This window comes from Ahaetulla prasina, chromosome 2 (assembly GCF_028640845.1).
Source record: "Ahaetulla prasina isolate Xishuangbanna chromosome 2, ASM2864084v1, whole genome shotgun sequence".
Taxonomy (NCBI): domain Eukaryota; kingdom Metazoa; phylum Chordata; class Lepidosauria; order Squamata; family Colubridae; genus Ahaetulla; species Ahaetulla prasina.
In genome coordinates, this window is record NC_080540.1 from 193,657,501 (window position 1) to 193,677,777 (window position 20,277).

The 20,277-nt window shown below is 39.2% G+C and overlaps 1 protein-coding gene across 6 annotated transcripts; it reads left to right on the forward strand.

Annotated features, from left to right (window-relative positions):
* Positions 1-106: 106 nt before the first annotated feature.
* On the forward strand, positions 107-18,297 carry MLF2 (myeloid leukemia factor 2). Of its 6 annotated transcripts, none has more exons than XM_058171158.1 (9): positions 107-467; positions 1,713-1,785; positions 2,215-2,341; positions 7,127-7,162; positions 14,596-14,649; positions 15,615-15,740; positions 16,054-16,213; positions 16,305-16,545; positions 17,710-18,297. In XM_058171158.1, the coding sequence occupies exons 2-8, from the start codon at positions 1,736-1,738 to the stop codon at positions 16,481-16,483; spliced, it is 732 nt and encodes a 243-aa protein (XP_058027141.1). In that variant the 5' UTR covers positions 107-467; positions 1,713-1,735; the 3' UTR covers positions 16,484-16,545; positions 17,710-18,297. The 6 variants fall into 6 exon arrangements, with proteins under 6 accessions (XP_058027141.1, XP_058027142.1, XP_058027144.1 ...); XM_058171159.1 differs by lacking the exon at positions 107-467 and adding an exon at positions 620-658; XM_058171161.1 differs by lacking the exon at positions 107-467 and adding an exon at positions 682-706.
* The last annotated feature ends 1,980 nt before the right edge of the window (positions 18,298-20,277 follow it).

Genomic DNA, 20,277 nt, shown 5'->3' on the forward strand with positions numbered 1-20,277 from the left:
ATTATTACTGCGTTGCTTTTCAACAAGCAATTTGGCTAGTAAGTCTATTTATGGAAGGCGGAGCTTATACATGGGGGTGGTGTTTCTGACCTCACATCCTGTTTAGGCCTTGTGGGTTTCTTTGAAAACGAAAAATATCCTTTTACTGCAAACGGGATTTGCAACAGCATTTATATTTTTGTAAAGGAAGGGGAGACAAAGTGGAACAATCTGACCTGCTTTCCCAGCTGCCGTGAGAGGCTGCGCTGTGGCAGCCTAGACCTGGCCAAGGGACCATCTCCTCTCTTCTCCACCCCCGCCCTCCCTCCCGCACGCAGCATAGTTACAACAAAGAACATACTGTGGGGTGGGGAAGGGGGCAGGAAGGGATGCAGCATTAATCTTCTCCTTTAGGGCTCGAGGCTGGAACAAAATTCCGTGAGAACAAGAGACGGGAGACGGCAGTAAGAAAGGATTTGGCCAGAGAGGTGAGTAGCTGCGCTGGAGAATTTCGTGTGGCTTTTGGAAGAGGTTTGCTTAAGTATAGAAGAAGCTGGGGATGCGCTCACAAAGGCCCAGGCTTCTCATCCCTGCTCCCGGGTCATTCTTCCTGGAGGCGGGCGCTTATACCGGAATTTGGAAAGGCAGGTTTGGAGAGAGAAGGAAGTCGGAAGATGCGGTAGGCCGGCCTATAAAGGATATAGGGCAGGCTAGTGTTCTTGATGCGGTACTTTGTAATAAATGGTTGCTGAGATTATTGTGTTCTACCAGCGGCGGGTTTTTGTTTTGTTTTACCTTGTTATTGTCACCAGTAATCTCTAATATTAATGTCACGTCTTAATAATCGTATTTGCTAGATGTGGTGTTAGGTGAGCTAGTGTCAACTTTGGGAGTGATGGGACGCATGGAGAGGAGGCTTTCTAATTTGGGGAGAGGAATGTTGAGGAACGCGGAGCATCCTCTGTGCTGAGAAAAGAGCCAGATGATTTGAATACATGTGGGAGATTAGGGTTTAAGGACCGCGTTTGGCCAATGCTCCTGGAAAGAGAGAGTGGGTTGATGCATTGCTTGATGTGTGTGTGTTGTCACTTATTATAAAATCCTGCAGAATTCCTGATACATTGCTATTGTGTCTTTGGTTAAAAAGATTCTGTTACATAGATTGAATGATTACTTCTGTAAACACTATATTAAAGCAGTCAGATTAAGAGGGGAACAAAACTTTTATCATTTTTAGCAGTTGAGTAAGAGATTTTTGGAAATAGCTTGTTGTGCAGCAGTGAGAAAAAGAATCTACATCATTGTCACAGTTATTAAAGGTGCAAGGATTTTCTCCTTAACATTTGATGGCCTTAACATTTGCATGAATGTGGGAGAGAGGACTGGATGGCTTACTTAGCATGAAGATAATTTGTGTTGGATGACCCAACTTGAGTGGCTCTTGGCAACAGTTTCAACTGTTTTTGAAGTCTATTTCTTAGTTTGTTTCTCTACACGGAAAGCAAGTAGCAGCTGGGTTCCAGGTGTTGTAGTTATTGGAGTTTATTTATGAAGTGTTTAATATTGTTTAGGGACTAGTATTTATAACTATCTAATGTGTTGCTGTTGCATGTAAAAGATGTGTTTTAGTCTGGAAAAGAATGAGTAGAGTAAGACTGCTGGAAAGGAGAGATTTAAGAAGATTTAAGAAGTTAAGAAAATTCATATTTGTTTCCCGTTTCCCTTTTGCACAGCCCATCCTGCATTTGAGGGAATTATGTTCCGGTTCATGAGAGATGGAGAGCCAGAGGATCCAATGTTTATGATGTGAGTCAAGCATCCTAGCCTTTCTATATAGGAGAAAAGGATTAGAATAATTTTCCTAATGATTATACACAAGGATTTTGCAAATATCAGTGTTAGAATCACAAAAACAAAATTTAAAACTCAGGGAATGCGTAATGTCACAAGATTTTGATACTTTGCCTGAAATATCTTGAGATTCCGGAAGTCTTGAAAGGTTTTTTATTTTTATTTTTAAAAATTAACAATTGTGGTTTCTCAGACACTACCTGGAATGGTCTTTTTATTTGTATGATATATTAAGTCATTGGTGATTTTCTTCAGAAGCTTTTGCCTAATGACATATGAAGTAAAAGCTTGTGAACCACTGCTTTAGGAGAAGGAAACAAGACTGTGGGATTGTTTTGGATTATTTAGCAGTTTAACTCCCTTGTGAAACTTCCTTTCCCATAGGGATCCTCTTGCCATCCATCAGCAGCATGTGAATCGTGTGCTTTCAGGTGGATTTGGATATAGCCCTTTCCTCAGTATTGGCAATGGGACAGTACCTGGAACACGCCAAGTTAGTCGAAGAATGCAGGTAATTCAAAAGTCAGTGAATTGTGGCTAGATCTGTTTATTTTTCTATCAAACTTAATTTTTAGCTTAGTTCTTTGCTTGGGGCAGTGGTAGTCAACCTGGTCCCTATCGCCCACTAGTGGGCATTCCTGCTTTCATAGTGGGCAGTAGGGGTTTTGTCCAATACTGAAGCACTTTCCTTTTTTTTTATTTTAATTGACTTTTAAAAGAAATTTCATAGCATTATTTAAAAACATTTTCATTAGGTTTTCATAAAATTCCCCATGACAATTTAAATTTCTGAAAATATACTATTTGTATCTCCTGCGCATAAGTTTAGTTCACATTACATAAGTGAAACTAAATGGCGCTATAGTGTGACCGCAAACAAAAGAGCCTCGTCCCAGAATAGCTCGCGCATCTCCCCCCACACCACCCAGCTGTAATAGACAAGCAGAGCTGGTAGCTGGGGTCACCCCCCCAAACCCAATCCACGATGCACGAGAGGCATGCGCAGATGACAATACATGGCACATTACTGTGGAACCGGTGGGCTTTTAGAAAATTTTACTGCTAACAGAGATACAAAAGTGGGTGGTAAGTATAAAAAGGTTGACTACCTCTGCCTTGGGGAGAAAAATCTGGATTCTGTTTTGGTTATGTATCTATACCAGAGAAAGACAGATGCTGCACTCCCCAACATCAAAACAGGATGATGCAATTAATTTTTAATTTATATTCTACTTTGTCACTTGGTGAGACTCCAGCCATGTAAATGATTAATATAAGCACATAATTACACCAAAATGAAATAGAAAAAGAGCAGTTGAAAATAGCTATAGTTAAATTCCAGCAACACAATTTTAATTTAGAGCCTGTAACTTTGTAAATATTTCAGTGTGTCTTGAGAACAGGATTGTGCAAATATGAAGTCCCGTGGAAATGACTGATTAAAATATCAGTGACTTACCAAGGTTTTCCCCCAAATTGCTATTCTTTAACTTGAGGGCAAAGGCCCAACCATTCCTTAGCAAAACACATGGCTACCTCTTCCTTGAGCAAAACTAATGAGTTGCTGTTTCATTGGCTGCCCACTATGAAACTTGGAAGGTTCATCGTTGTCTACTTGGTCTACTTCCTGATACATTGTGTTTGCTTATATATGGTACTCTTGTTATATATACTACTCCTACCCATTCTAATTTAGGAAGATCAATCTTAGTAACTCACAGACTGAAATTATCCTCAGGATTGGTTTTATCTAAAACTCATTTTTGTTATCAAAGATAACCAATGGAGAAATTAAACAATATCAATCACAGAACAGAGTGCTTACGATGTGGGAACATTTCATCTTTTCTTCCCCCCCCCCCACACCCCCGAATTAGATCTGTATTTTCTGGTTCCTTCTTTATCCAGTTGCAAAGCAGAAAAACCTCTGTCTTTTATTCAATTACCCTTTGGAGAATCTATGACCAGGGATTTTACAATTTTCTTGTTTATTAAAACTTTACACCACTCCCAGTGATTGCAGTGAATATGGTTATGCCTATATTTATATACAGTCTCAAAATAGTTTATTTAGCAAGAAGCTGAAGCAAGGCTTATTTATTTTATTTTATTAAATCAAATTTTTACCCTGCCACACTCAGATGATAATTTAGCAGCTTATGGAAGACAAAAATTAAAACATTGAAAGTCAGATTAAAATGTAGTCACACTAACAATCACAATTATAGAATAAATGTGTTAGATAAAAACAAAAGATAACAGTAAAAATAAATATAAATAAAAAGAACAGTTAAAGAGAAAAAAGAACAAGAAAAAGCCAATTTCTTTGCAGATAAAATACAAAATTTCATTTATTAATGTTTCTATAGTTGTAATCTTAGTCTTGGATTTCTATTACTTAATTTGCCTCTTCTTTACCTATCAAGATATTCAGCCAATGACTTTCATTGTATTTAAGTTAACACAACTTTGTTAGATTGGAGGTTTTGTGGGTATATTTTAACTTCATCTGGGCAAAATTTCTATTGTTAAATGAAGTAGTCTTGTGTTTTGGAGATTTCTTGTCAAGTATTGTCATCTTTTTTGTATTTATTTATGACCTTTATAATTTCTCTTCCATGATCTTAAATAACCTTCAGGCTTCTGCAAGGAATGTGACCTTAAAGTTTTCTGGCTAAAGATAACACTTATCAACATCCTTCTTATTTCAATTCCTAGAAACCAAATAAAGGGTTATTTAGGTTTGTCTCTTATCTCGTAGTTTCATGGCCAAGACAGCATTTTATATTGAATTAGTTGAGAATATATTCTATATACACAGAAATCAGATGGACTATGTGCTCTGCAGCCAAAGATGGAGAAGCTCTATACAGTCAGTAAAAAGAAGACCAGGAGCTGACTGTGGCTCAGATCATGAGCTGCTTCTTGCAAAATTTAGGCTTAAACTAAAAAAAGTAGGGAAAAGCACCAGGTCACTCAGGTATGAACTAAATCATATCCCTGATGAATATACGTAGAGGTGACAAATAGATTTAAAGAATTAGATCTGATAGACAGAGTGCCTGATGAACTATGGATGGAGGTTCGCAACATTGTACAAGAGGTAGCAACTAAAACCATTCCAAAGAAAAAGAAATGCAAGAAAGCAAAATGGCTGTCTGAGGAAGCTCTACAAATAGATGAGAAAAGAAGGGAAGTGAAAGGCAAGGGAGAAAGAGAAAGATACACCCAGTTGAATGCAGCATTCCAGAGAATAGCTAGAAGAGATAAGAATGCATTCTTAAATGAACAGTGCAAAGAAATAGAAGAAAACAATAGAATAGGGAGGACCAGAGAGCTATTCAAGAAAATTGAAGATATGAAGGGAACGTTTAATGCAAAGATGGGCATGATAAAGGACCAAAATGGCAGGGACCTAACAGAGGCAGAAGAGATTAAGAAGAGGTGGCAAAATTACACAGAAGAACTATACAAGAATGAGCTTAACATCCCTGATAACCACGATGGGGTGGTCACTAACCTTGAGCCAGACATCCTAGAATGTGAAGTCAAATGGGCCTTAGGAAATCTGAGTAACAACAAAGCTAGTAGATGAGACAGTATTCCAGCTGAGCTATTCAAAAACTGAAAAGACGACACAGTAAAAGTTCTACACCCAATTTGCCAGCAAATTTGGAAAACTCAACAATGGCCACAGGATTGGAAAAGGTCAGTTTACATTCCAATTCCAAAGAAAGGCAATGCCAAAGAATGTTCAAACTATCACACCATTGCACTCATTTCACATGCTAGTAAGGTTAAGCTTAAAATCCTACAAGCTAGGTTCCAGCAATATGTGGATCGAGAACTACCAGAAGTACAGGCAGGATTTTGTAGAGGCAGAGGAATTAGAGATTAAATTGCCAACATACGCTGGATCATGGAGAAAGCTAGGGAGTTCCAGAAAAACATCTACTTCTGCTTCATTGACTATGCTAATGCCTTTGATTGTGTGGATCACAACAAATTGTGGCAAGTTCTTAACGAGATGGGAGTACCAGACCATCTTATTTGTCTCTTGAGAAACCTGTATGTGGGTCAAGAAGCAACAATGAGAACTGGACACGGAACCACTAATTGGTTCAAAATTGGGAAAGGAGTCCGGCAAGGCTGTATACTATATCACCCTGCCTATTTAACTTATATGCAGAACACATCATGAGAAAGGTGGGGCTAGATGAATCAAAAATTGGAATTAAGATTGCTGGAAGAAATATCAACAACCTCAGATATGCAGATGATACCACTCTAATGGCAGAAAGCAAAGAGGAACTAAAGAGCCTCTTGATGTGGGTGAAGGAGGAGAATGCAAAAGTTGGCTTGAAACTCAACATTAAGAAAACTAAAATCATGGCATCCGGCCCTCTCAATTCCTGGCAGATAGATGGAGAAGAAATGGAGGTAGTGACAGATTTTATTTTCCTGGGCTCCAAGTTCACCGCAGATGGGGACTGCAGCCAAGAAATTAAAAGACGCTTGCTCCTGGGGAGGAAAGCTATGGCAAATCTAGACAGCGTACTAAAAAGCAGAGACATTACCCTGCCAACAAAAGTGTGTATAGTCAAGGCTATGGTTTTCCCAGTTGCAATGTATGGTTGTGAAGGTTGGACCATAAGAAAGGCTGAGCGCCAAAGAATTGAGGCCTTTGAACTCTGGTGCTGGAGAAGACTCCTGCGAGTCCCTTGGACTGCAAGGCGAACAAACAAGTCAGTCCTAGAGGAGATCAACCCTGACTGCTCTTTAGAAGGCCAGATCCTGAAGATGAAACTGAAATACTTTGGCCATCTAATGAGAAAGAAGGACTCACTGGAGAAGAGCCTAATGCTGGGAAAGATTGAGGGCAAAAGAAGAAAGGGACGACAGAGAACGAGGTGGCTGGATGGAGTCACTGAAGCAGTAGGCATGAATTTAAATGGTCTCCAGAGGATGGTAGAAGACAGGAAGGCCTGGAGGAACATTGTCCATGGGGTCACGATGGGTCGACTTCGCAACTAACAACAACATATTCTATATATTCTCAGTTCTGTTTATATCAACGTAAATTCATCAGCACTGACAAGCATGTAGTAAACTCTATAGATTGTGGTTCTCTAACACAAATTTGGGTAATAATCAATTTGAGAATAGATGAAGTTCTAGAATATACTAATTTAAATTAAGGTACTGAGTTCCTTTGTCCTTCTCTATGCTAGATAAAACAAGATTACTCTAGAGAGGTAAAATCTAATTACTTTGTGTCCCTTTCTTGTTTTTATAGCCTGGAACTGTTTCGCCCTTTGGGATGCTAGGAATGGTAAGCCATAATTTTCTTCTTTTGACAACTACTTGTTCTAGCCTGGTTTTTGTGATGATCTTTTCTGGGAAATACATCAGTTTGTGGTAGTTTAAATATATAACTAAAAGTAATGAGGACAGGAACATTTCTCAAATGGCAACAATGAGTATGATTTTTATATAATAGCTCTCAGTTATTACAAATGATGCTGGCTGGAAAGGAGTTGAATTCCCCTCTTTCTAGACAGAAAGCTGGGGTTTCACTTTTGCATCTGGTGGGTGGAACAGCTTGCCCTGCCTGCCTTAGCTCTGCCTTCCAAATAAGAACAGCTATTCCTTTTGCCTCCATTGTAGGCTGACAATCACTGTTGTTATGTAACATTATTACATACATCATCATCATCATTATCACTACTATTACTACTATCTGGTGCATCCAAAGAAAGAAGGGGAAGGAGAATGATGCAGTATTTGGGGAATCTTGCAATCTGTCCAGATACTGCTTGAGAAGATGATGAAGCTGCCAGGAATGGGTGATGGCATTGAAAGAGGGTCCACAGGAAGACCTTGTTTGTGTGGTCTAAATGCAATCAGGTTCCATGGTCACCTAGGGAAGCATAATCTATAAACCATGATCTAGGCTGACATATAAAAAGAACCCAATTCTTTCTTTCCCATCTTTTCTCCTGCTGTTATTCCTCCAAGAAGCACCAGCCAAACAAAGAGGCCAGCCATTTTTTTTCTTCAATAGCAACAAGTGCAGTAGAGGAGGCACTGAAGGTTAAGGGGGGTACCATCTCAGCGGCTTCTCTTCACCTGCCATCAAAGGAAGGTGGACAAGCCATAAACCTTTAGGAAAAGAGGTGCCAGGGAGTCAAAAAACACTCCTCTGAACTTTGAGGAACAACAAAATGGACTTTTTGTCAGAGGAAATGGGAATGAGCCCGATTAGGTCAGGAGAATCTTCTATCACCTTAGTAAAGGAGCACAGGATCTAGAGAAATCAGATCTGCAATGGTTTCTCAAGCAGATGGGCATAGCACTGTTGGAACATGTCCCCCTGGGAGTGGAAGGGATGAGTTTACTTTGCCAGATCATGGCAGAACTGAAGGCTTCAGGGTGCAAAGGCCTTAGAATTTCCAGTACTACTCTCCTGCTGCATCTTCTTAGAATACTCGCAATCACACTCAGAAGGCATCAAATGAAAATACTTATTCAGAGAATGTGAGAGAGGGTTATGAGGGAGTTTTTTACCATCTACATTCTTGGTTTTCATTGCATTAAGTGGGAACGATGAAGTCACATTCAAAATCATAAAATAGAGGGGAGGCTTTGTGAAGCAGTCAGGTTTCATAATGAGAAGTTTAAGGAGGCTAAGAATGGCTTCCAGAAAATATTTCATGCTGATCTGTTTTCAGTACTGATGAGGAAGTAGGCAAAAGTATTTAATTGAAAGTTGTTACCCTGTTTCCCGAAAATAAGACCTCCCCAGATATTAAGCCCAATCGGGCTTTTGATCACATGCACTAAAATAAGCCCTCCCTGAAAATATTTAAGTGCATGCTCATCCGGTCCCTGCCATTTCCTTTGGTTAGGGTTAGCGAGACAGAGCTAGAAATCAGGTAAAACGACAAGATGAGCACTGTCTTGCTCCATGCACCCCAAAATAATAAGACCTCCCTGAAAATAAGGCCAAGCACTTATTTCGGGGTTCAAAAAAATATAAGACAGGGTCTTATTTTCGGGGATACATGATATTGGCACCAGCACAATCTATAAAGCTTTAGTAACGCAACATGTGGCCAAGGGGTCTCATCTTCTTGAAGTTCAGACTTAAAGGCCCTGCTTCCAGTTCTTTTCACAGAACTTATAAAAAAGGAAATGGGCGAAGCTGACTAAGCACACATAGACCCCGAGGCCATGAAATGACAAAGCATTGCCCTTGATTGACAAACGGCTGTCTTGTCTTCAATACTACACAAAGAAAAAGAGATGAAATGCTCATGGATCTATAAAATGTAGAGCAGATGGAATGCTAAAGCATAAATAAAGCATGGGGCATTTTGGTGACAGGCTATGTCTTCTATATCTACCAGATGAATAATAATTTACAATGATAACAAATATTGTTCAAGGACGTAATTCAAAAATTTCAGGGAAGCAATCAGCAAGTTTGCAAAAGCATTCAGACTGATTGCAGATACAATCTTGGGTGGATTAGAGTTTGCAGCCACCTCCCTTGAAATATTGGCATATTGGAACCCTATGACTTGCATATTGGCCAGTAGACTACCATGTAAGAGTCAATCTTGCAGCCAAAACTTTTTTGTAAAAAAAATTGTTTCGAGAAACCATTGACCCATTGGTTGATGTGGAAAAAAAATTCTGTCCTTGATGCAAAGTAAGGAAATATAAAATACTCTACAAGCCATGCAAGTTGTTTTAATGTCGGAAATGGGCATGGGAGATATCAAGAGAAGTATCATAGCAATAGATGCGCTACAAAAGGAAAACCTCAGACAAAATGAGTCTGAAATTAATAATACCACCTCCTAAATGAGTGGTTTTACTGCCAAGATTTTGGCATATTGGGAGCAGACTTGCTGAGACAAAATTTGGAAAAGAAAATTTAAAAGGGATAGGTAATCTTTGATCTATAACTTTTCATTCAGTGACCAAAGTTATGATTATGTGATTATGGCTGGTCCTCGAAATTCTGACCATCCCAGTATCCATGGTTACATGATCATAATCGGAACTCTAGACAACCAGTTCGTGCTTACAATTGGTTGTAGCACCCTTGTGATCACGTGATTGCCATTTGTAACCTTCCTTGCCAGCTTCCTCAGAAAATTAGTGGGGAAGCTAGCAGGGAAGATTGCAATTCACTAGGGTAACTTTCCCCCACCAGTGCACTCTCTTCCAGCCCCTCTATGGCAGCCACTCATGCATCCCTACGTACATTCCCCCATCCAGCAGTAGCCACTTACCTGTCTGCCAGCCTGGGATTTACAACTTCCTACCAACTTCTCCACTGATTTTGGTTGTGGGAAACTGGCAGGAAGTTGCCTCAACAAATGACTATAGGATTTGATTAGCAGTGGCAACCAAGACTGCTGGGATTGCCATCGCTAAGTCATGTGATTGTGCTTTATGACTGCACCACTTAGCAATGAAAATTCCAGTCTGAATTGCTCTTGTAATTGCGGACTACCTGTACTGTCATAAATTTCCAAAAATTTAGAGAACATCACAGGATATTAAAGTCATAGGCTAATTTCTGACATTGAGGTTTAGAACAGGATTTACAGCCAGACTTGAGAGCATTTTGCTTGGTGTTAAAAGCATTGACCCATCCAATAAATGTTATGACAAAACTATACAACCGCTTATAAGCACAGGAAAATTCATCATTAAATGATGTGGTCATTAAGTGAAATATCACATGATCACAACTTGTAACCTTCTATCAGCCTTTCCTAGTGACTTTGTTCGTTGGAAGCAGATTGGGAAAATCACAAGTAGTGATCACGTGACTGCAGCACATTGCAGCTGGAATTGGTTGCAGAGTGCCTGGATCATAATCACATCACAGGGATGCCACAGTCGTAAGTGCGAGGACTCTATAAGTCACTTTTTTTAGTGCCATCATTACTTCAAGACTTGGTAAATGAATGATCGTAAGTCAAGGACTATCTGTACATCAAGAAGAGTGAAATGAGAATATAGATGGAAGAGTCACATAGTTGGGTAAAAACATCTCCGGCTTCCTGTCAGTAGAGCATGTAAAAGATGCATAGGGTAAAATTGTGGACTAGGAGAACCAAGAGCCTGTCTTGGATGGGTGAGTGGATCCTTGCTAGATCCACAGTTCCCTGTTTGCAGCAGGGGATAACAGGAAAGCAAAAAGATTCATCTGGTTTCAAATTACAGGGCAAAAGGAACTAATGCCCTCCTGGCACTATGGTCAAAGAGACTGATATATAAACACTAATCCTGTCTAAGATGATACACAAAGTGAGGATATTCAGGGCATGTATAATCTTAATTCCCCCTTCTTGCCCTGCAGAAGTTGGTGCTGAACAGTATGGAGATAAGTAGGAAGCTTCCCAGATATCTGTCAGTACAGCCAGACATATTGAACCTAGATCTTGGAATGATCTTAATTTCTATGCCTGGAACTTAAAAGGGACATCTTCTGAGTGCCAGCTTGCCAGACTTCAGCAGTGACACCATCTTGGCATCCAGGTTGTCTAAATACCATCAGAAAATTGCCATGCCTTTGAACACTGGTGCAGAAGATAGAGATGAAAAGTAATAGGTTTCTAGAGATAGGTCTGGATAATACCCTTGAAAACCAGTACCTTCCAAAATCAGGTCACTCATCTGAGGTTCAACTATAGGACAGCTAACAATTTCATTTTGCAACATCCCTAAGTTCAGTATTTTCACAGGGGGACTAATCAACTATTTCCCCCAGTTATGTGCCATTTTCCTTTATGGGATCTGATACTAGTTCTGGGACTAATTAGCCCTGTCCCCTTTAACACATTAGAGTGAACCCCATGAGCACTCTTGCACAGAAATAAACTTTTCTAATGAAAATCTTCTTCGCCTGTGAGATCTGAGAAAGTAGAGAGTCTCTCAAAGGAGACTTGTATGCGCTCCACCAACCCAAGGTAGTTTTGAGACTTTACTCAGGGTTTTATGCCAAAGATTAAATTCTAACTTTCTCAGGGGATACGAGATACTGCTACCAGATTTCTTCCCAAATCTGAATAAAATATTAGACATATACAGAACTTTAAGAGTTTGCCTTAAGTCCATTCTAGGGAGCAGAAGGCTGATAGCTTATTCCTCCTCTTTGAGAGATGAAATGATACAGATGGATCAGTGACTATATTATTCTGACCTAGTCACACAAATTCTGATCGACATCACAGCCTATTTAATCAACCTCAGGAGATCTAGAAGGGAGGATTCTGCTAGTAGACTCTACAGGGTGAGAACTTGGGCAAATGCAACTAGCTTCCAAGGCAGACAAATTCGACTTGGAAGAGGCAGCATCCTGATACTCTGCTCTACAGACAATGCTTTAACTCAGGGGTCTCCAACCTTGGTTACTTTAAGACTTGTGGACTTCAGTTCCCAGAATTCCTCAGCCAGCTTTGCTAGCTGAGGAACTCTGGGAGTTGAAGTCCACAAGTCTTAAAGTAACCAAGGTTGGAGACCCCTGCTAACTCATACTGATCAACCTGGCACACTGCTACAAGTATAGACTTTCTGGTTGGCTCCATCTTTGGTGACTTCAGAAATTGCATTTGGACTTGTCACACACTATTGTGGTATCCAAAAGATGGACCAACAATCCCACCCAAATGTAAGGATCTGTAGAAGTAATTAGGAGGAATTCGTTAAACTTGTTCTTTATACTTGGCTTTTACGTGACTGGTTTTGTTTTCCTTCTTTACCATGCTGAAAACATGTTTTTTGTTTCTAAATCATTTTCTCAGCTGAAATCATTATGGGGGATATTCCTTCCACCAGATGCAAAATGCTAACCTGTGCTTTCTGACTAAAAGAGGGAAAGTCTTTTTCAAAACAATTAAAAGAAATAAAAAACCAGGAATTTCTGGTAAAAATATCAATAAATTTACTGAATTTGAATTAAGCTTTTCTCGATTACCTTTTATGATTTGATATTAGGATAGTTTGGTAGCTTATAAATCCAGTAAATAAAAAAACTCTAGTTGTCAGTACCTTTAGGCAAAACAGGGCAACATTTTTGAACCAAGGTAACTCAGATGGGCTAACTTATAGAATGGGTCCAAATTTGGGATTCATAAATCCCAATGGAATGAAATTTGGAAAAATGGTGATTGCTTCATGGCTACTGGCTGCTGCTGTACTGCTGCAGTCACATGATCTTCATTTTCAGTGACAGTTTCTCAGCCACCTCACTCCTTCCCACACACCCAACAGCAGCCACTTACCTGCCTGCTGAGAAGGGAAGGAAAGGGATATTTCCAATGTTCTCTCCCAGATTCCCACAAGGAAATTTAGCGGGGAAGCTGGAAGGAATCTCTTCTTCTGCTTTTTGCCCACTCTTGGTTATTCTGTTTTTTTGTTTAGTAAAAGAAATGTCTCTGAAATGATGACATGACAAGTTGTTTAGTATGTCCTAAAACCGTATTGTAATGTGTATGTTCTTAAATGCACATTTATTCTAAATGTATCATGTGGTACTTAGCAGATTGCAGATAAGGAGGAAAAGATAATTCAGGGTTCTAGAGAAATTTAGATACATGTTCACCAGAAAGTTAACTGATTATGATAAAAACAATTTTCAAATCACATATAGTCTACTTCAAGTAAATAAACAGATCTAAGGTGTTGCCCCTACACATCAAACCTAAGATCACCTAAGTAGAGCCTAGATATTAAATTTCCCTAACACGAAAGTCCAGGACACTCCAGCACTAGCTGGACCTCAGGAAACATGTGCAAGTCTACTGTTAGAAACAGGATAATCATAACATCAACCCAAACATTACTTTCTGGCCCAGCTTCACTTAAAGGGCATTCATATCTGGTAACCTATGAAGTAGCATATACAGTCAGTGCCAAGGTCTATTGAAGAATGGTTGCCAGGATCCTTTCTAGAGCTGGTTATTATGAGTGCTGCCTGAAATTCAGGAGGTCAAATGTTAAGGCTACATTCCTGTCCTCACTTACAAGGTTTGTGTGATGCAAGCCCCAGCTCGACTTTGAATGGTGGCATTCCCAGCAAATCCTTTTGTAGAACTCCCATCAATTTCAGTAGTCTCTCTTCTCCAGTTGCCATTTCCAATTACACTCAATGAACGGGCTCTTCCTTGCTGCTGCCATTCTGATCCACCTTCTTTCATGGCCCGTCTTTTTCCAAGTTAATTGGTCTTCCTGGTGGTTTGGCTATAGTGGCCACAACAATGCATGGCATAGTAGTCTCCTTGAATTTTTTTTTTTAATTGCTACAGATATTCATAGAGGCAACACCATATATCTGTTTTTTTTAACTTGGAGTAGAGTATATGTGATTTGAAAATGGAAGACACTGTAAACGGTGTTTATCATAATCTGATAACTTTCTGATGAATATGTATCTAAATTTCTCTAGAACTCTGAATTATCTTTTCCTCCCTAGCTGCAATCTGCTAAGTACCACATGATAGTGGCCATAACAATGCGTGGCATAGTGGTCTCCTTGAATTCTTTTTTAAAAAATATTGCTACAGATACGTTTAGTAAGCTAGGAAGTGTTTTCGGAATCTGTGCCCTTGAGTTTGGAGCATTCATATCATTAAGGGTATAGAATGTACTTATGAACAATTACTAGAAACGGCAACAGCTCCCAATTTCACTGTGTGGCTTCCCTGTGTGGTCATTCTCTACAAAGCTCTTTTTCTCTTTCAGGCAGGTGGCTTTATGGACATGTTTGGAATGATGAATGACATGATTGGGAACATGGTGAGCTCATTTTGTCTGCCTCTCTTTTCCAATATTGTTCTAGTTGATATTATAGACAGTGTAAAAATCCCTTTAAATGAACAGAGAAACTGGAAAAATTCTGGCTTCACGGATACATTATGATTGTGTTATCAACTTTATGATAACATTGCAAAAGCACAGTTTTTGATCAGCTGAGCTTCAATTATTATTTGTTTTAATTAGTATTCCAGAGTGCCACAATATATAGAGAATAGAGTAGCGATGACTGTAGTGTGACTGTCCTGGAATTTGTGCTTTTTTCCAAACTGTTCCCGGTATGGAGATGCAAACGCCCAGAGTTATGTACATGTATATGAGTTCAAAGAAAGAAACCAAGTCAAATTATCCAACACTATCAATATTTCAAAATAAGATTTGTAAAATTGCTGCATACCTCAGCTAAAATGAAGGAGTTTTCTTAATGCAGAATTTGAATTAACTTATGGAAGATTTAAAATTAATAAAACTATTTACCACTTCTAGGAGGTATACAGCCGTACTAATTTATATACTCTTCATGTGGGCGGAAACAGAATATCTTTTTCCCATCTCCATATTTTGTTATTTTCCCCATTCTTTTTTGAAAAATACTGCAGAGACAGAGAGATAAATCAAATCTTGCTTGAGAGTTATCAAGAAATCATCAGGAAAGGAACTGAACAACTCAGCTTGCAGGCTTAGTACAGAATTAGAGCTGCATAAGAGCTTTTTCCAAAACTGCTGCAAAATTGTACTTTGTAGTATTTCAGAAGAAGAAAATTATGAATTAACATGAAATCATATGAAATGAATAGCTTTCATCCAAATTATATTTGATCAGGCAATTTTTTGAAGTGTGCTTCAGGAGACCCATTGAGACCTAATGCTGCTCCTCTTCAGAAGGTTTATTCATATTTTAATACAGTGGAAAGATTTTTCTTACTTTATTTTTTGTTTTACTTTAGGAGCACATGACAAGTGGTTCCAATTGCCAGACATTTACTTCTTCCACCGTCATATCCTACTCAAATCTGGGTGAGGGCCCTAAAGTGTATCAGGAGACCTCAGAGACACGTTCTGCACCTGGTGGGGTAAGAAATTGGCTGTTTACTTTGGCAAAATGTTTAAAGAAGCACCGAGATTGGTTAGTTTCCTGGGTATTCATCGGCATGAGTACAAATTTAAGAGAAAACAAGAGGTTTTCTTGTTTTCAGGTATGGGACGAATCCTTTTGTGTGACAATTAACAGTGCTAGCGAAGCACGGCTAACCAAGCAACCCTATTTGAGCATTTGAAACAAGTTGGTGCCTGCTGAGGCAGAATTGAAGAATTTCAAGGGGAACTTCAAGGAGGCTACCAGCAATATTACATTGTTCTAATTATGACTTGTTCTGCTACCCTCAGATCCGGGAGACGCGGCGGACGGTTCGAGATTCCAACAGTGGACTGGAGCAGATGTCAATTGGCCACCACATCAGAGACCGTGCACACATTATGCAGCGCTCACGCAACCATCGCACAGGCGACCAGGAGGAGAGGCAAGACTACATCAATCTGGATGAGAGTGAGTGTTCCTTGGCATCGCCTTCTTTTCCTGCAGCAGACTGCACAGCATGACCACACTCAGTTGCTGCCTGTCCTATTTTAATTTTCAGGTGATGCGGCTGCATTTGATGATGAATGGAGGAGAGAGACTTCCCGCTATCGGACACAGAGGGGGCTGGATTATCGACGTCATGATGGAAATACTGGCCGAAGAATTGAGGGGGGTCGTCTTGCTATTCAGGGACCTGAGGATTCTCCCAGCAGACAGTCGCGTCGGTACGACTGGTGAATCCACAGCAGATTTAAGGGGGGGTGCAGTGCAGTCACCCCCAAAACTACATTCATGCTCTTGTAAGTCTTAATTGTTGTTCCTCACTTGCACTGTGCGTGCCTTCAAGCTTCTGAGATAAGAGAGTATGGGACCTTGTGAGCCAAACCACCTTTTTCAACATGAGTTGAGTCAGTGGTTTATTTTACAGCCCAGCAGAGTTTGCTTTCTTGTAATCTTTCTGGCACACAAATAAAATGGTAAACTGGTACAGCAACATTGGTAAGCTGGAAGACAAAGTTGCTGCTTGCAGAGCATGAGGAAATATTAAGATCTGGTAGACTTCCAAAAAAGCATGAATGAGCTTATATTTATTGACATTTACCATATTAAAAACTAAAATGGATGTATTTGAGGAATATTTACTGAACTATGTAAACATAATATTAAATCTGGATATTAATAAAATAAAATTATTTCTTATTAAAAAAACCCAATTTTTAACAAATAAAAATACTGAGAACAGTTTCTTTAAATGTTTGCAAATAGCTTCAATATTTAGCAAATTTTGATTTTCAGATCCTTGACAAGGTTTTGGGGGATCCCCAGGGGTTCTCAGGTCACACTTTAAGAAATGCTACTTTGGAGTGATTTGGAATGGCTTCTTTCTCTTACATAGCCTTATAATTTTAATTTTGTTTAACTGCTGAGGCTTTTCTGTGAACAGATTCTATACTTGAAGTGCCATGATTCTGATTCTTATAATGGCATATAAAAATGTAAATTGTTACAAAATAATTTATATTCTGAATAGGAATTAGGTATCTCAGGTGCGAATATTGTTTACTCAGATTGAATTGGATAAGAACAAATTGTTATTTCTTTTTGGTAGCAGAAAATTATAACTATTACTCAAAACTATGTTCAATAAAGAATAAGATCTATTTCTCATTAAGGTGTTAAGTCTGTTTGTGAATTGTACTTCAGGCTGTGTCTGAAAGATTACTTGTTCCATTAAAAAAAAATATCTCTCCACAAAGAAAATCGGTGGGAAGAAGTAAAATTTTCTTTCTGTATTCAGAAAACTTCATCTCAGTTTTCTAAGTGCAATACATTTATTTTGATTTTAAAAATCCAGTATTTCAGTTCCAACCAGGGCATGTGTGTTTCTCGTTGCTCACTGACTCTGCTTTCTGTGTCCTTTCTGACTTCTGTTGTTTTTCTTTTCTTTCCATCCTTTTACTTAGGTAGACAGTGAAACTCTGATGGTGAAGCCCCTACAAAAACAACACTTGGATCTTCTGCAAGATGAATTCTAGCTTCCTGCCCTCCTAAGATTTAAATTGACTAACTCTGCATAGTTATATTTCTTGCATAGAACAGTTGGCCAAGGAGAATGCGAGGGACTTTTGTCTATAAATGAGTAACATATAAATTACTGTTTTCCTCTAACTCCTTTCTGTCTCCTACACAAGCGCCCCAATTTTCTATTTGGATGCTTTGGGGAGTTTCAGGAGTTTTTGTTCATCCCCATACCTCATTTCTACTTACCCATCTCAAACAGCAGCCACATAACGATTGATCTGCTATTAGTGTCAAGTAGTTGGAAAACAACCTTTAGTTGCCTCTGCTCTTGATCAGCCTGCCTTCCCTGGAACTTGGGGTATGTATGAAGTGCAAGAGATCAAGTAAAGTGTGGACAAACCAAGCAGGTCCAGCCTCTATTCTCCGGTTGTCAGCTCCCAATCTTATAAAATTTGATTTTGTGAAACTTGTACCTAAATGTTTATTGAGTTGAATAAAGAAATGGAACCTGTAAAGTAAATGAAATTGCCTCTATTTCAATGTTTAGTGTCTTAAGTTCTCAAAAGACAGAGGAAGACTTATTGGATGTATATGACACTCTGAAACTCCTGACTTCATAGCTTGTACTTAATCAGCATATCAGCTGAAGTTATTTATTTATTTTAAAAAGCCTATATTGTATGTGAAAGAGTTAGGGAATTCTTAATGCAGCAAGGATAAGCATTAAACCCTGTGGACCTACTATTCCAACTTTGATTAGGATGAACATAGGGTTTTTTCCATTCTCTCTCCAAATAAAAGCTTTGAGGTTTAGTTCCAGGGGTGAAATGCTCCCGGTTCGGACCGGATCCCCTGATCCGGTAGCGATGGGTGGTTTGGAGAACCGGTAGCAAAAATCCCTGCCTTCCCCCTTCCCCTGCATGCCCAGCTGAGCCGCGTGATCATCAGAGGGTTTTTTTACTTTTAAAAGCATTTTTTCTTCAGTCAAAGAAGCTGTAAAAAAAAAGCTTTTGAAAGGTTCTGGCAATCAGGCAACTTAGCTCTTCGGACAAAGATGATGTAGAAAAAAATGCTTTTAAAAGTTAAAAAAAAAAGTTGGACATGCCCACCCAGTCACATTCTCCCCCCCCAAGCCCCACCCACAGAATGGGTAGTAACAAATTTTACATTTCACCCCTGTTTAGCTCTTGTTTTTGCTTAAAGTAGACATTGCTGGACAGTTTTTTAAGCCATTGCTTAAAGATAATATTCAAAATACTGAATACAAATACTGAATATCACAAATATCAAGTGGGAATGCATTTATAGCACGCTTATAAAATGGGGAAATAGTTTTGGCTATTAAATGCATAGTGAATGTATTAATGCCATATACTGATGGGACAATATTAAGTAGGCAATTAATTAAAGGCTCTTTCCAAGTAAGGACCAGATTGTTTTTCCCCAGTAGGCAGTTTATTGGACTGTTAAACTTCTCTGTACAAAAAAATGCTTTTCATATAATATGCTTTAAATCAGGGGTCTCCAACCTTGGTCCCTTTAAGACTTGTGGACTTCAACTTCCGGAGTCCCTCAGCCAGCAAAGGTGGCTGAGGAACTCCGGGAGTTGAAGTCCAGAAGTCTTAAAGGACCAAAGTTGGAGACCCCTGATTTAAAATTGTTACAGCTAATTGATCCAAGTTTCAAAGCACTATCCAAAACATAGATGAATATGTAAGAATCAATTTGATGGAAACATTTTGTTTCTGAATGACCATTTGGTTGTCTGTTGGTTCTGTCCTGCTTGGCTATCCAGAGTGAAGTCAAGGCTCTTAATTTCAAAATGTATTTTACTATGGCTTCCATATGCAGGTAGGTAAGGAGGACAGACTAAGATATCATGGGTAATACTAATAAGATGAAGGAGAATATGATCAGGATTCATCAATGAAAATAGGTAAATCTGGAAAGGAAATAAGCCTTGCAGGCATTAGGAGGCACAAGTGGACCCTGCACCTGCAGCAATATGCTAAGAAGAAGAGGGAGGAGGAAGAGGCACAATGAGAAGCCTTCAGAATGGAAGACAGGTAAGAGAAATGAATTTGGTTTGACAGGGCACCATCATTGGAAAGAAGCTGCTACAGTAAAGGTGTGAATTGTACAATCTGTTTTTAAAGTGTTACAGAATCTGAAGCAACAGATTATAGTCCTGACTCAGAAAAGAGCCAACTGTGTTTAGGAAGTATTGGTGCAGTAGAAGTAACCGGCAGCAAAATCTTAGTTGTCTCAGAGAAGTGCTCACAACAGCACCTGTAAAAGCAAGCAAGGTCAGACATGACAGTCTTTTTGATGCAGTAAATAAGCAATGTTCCGAATGCTAGCACGTAGCATGTTTTCTATGGGCTTTGGCTTTGTGCCACAAGAGAAAGGATACAGGGAAAATAGCTCTTAGTTTCTTGAGCTGCGGCAGCTGTCGATCAGTCATTTCCAGAAATTTGTTTTCTCCAAATTTGACAATGCTCTAGTATGTT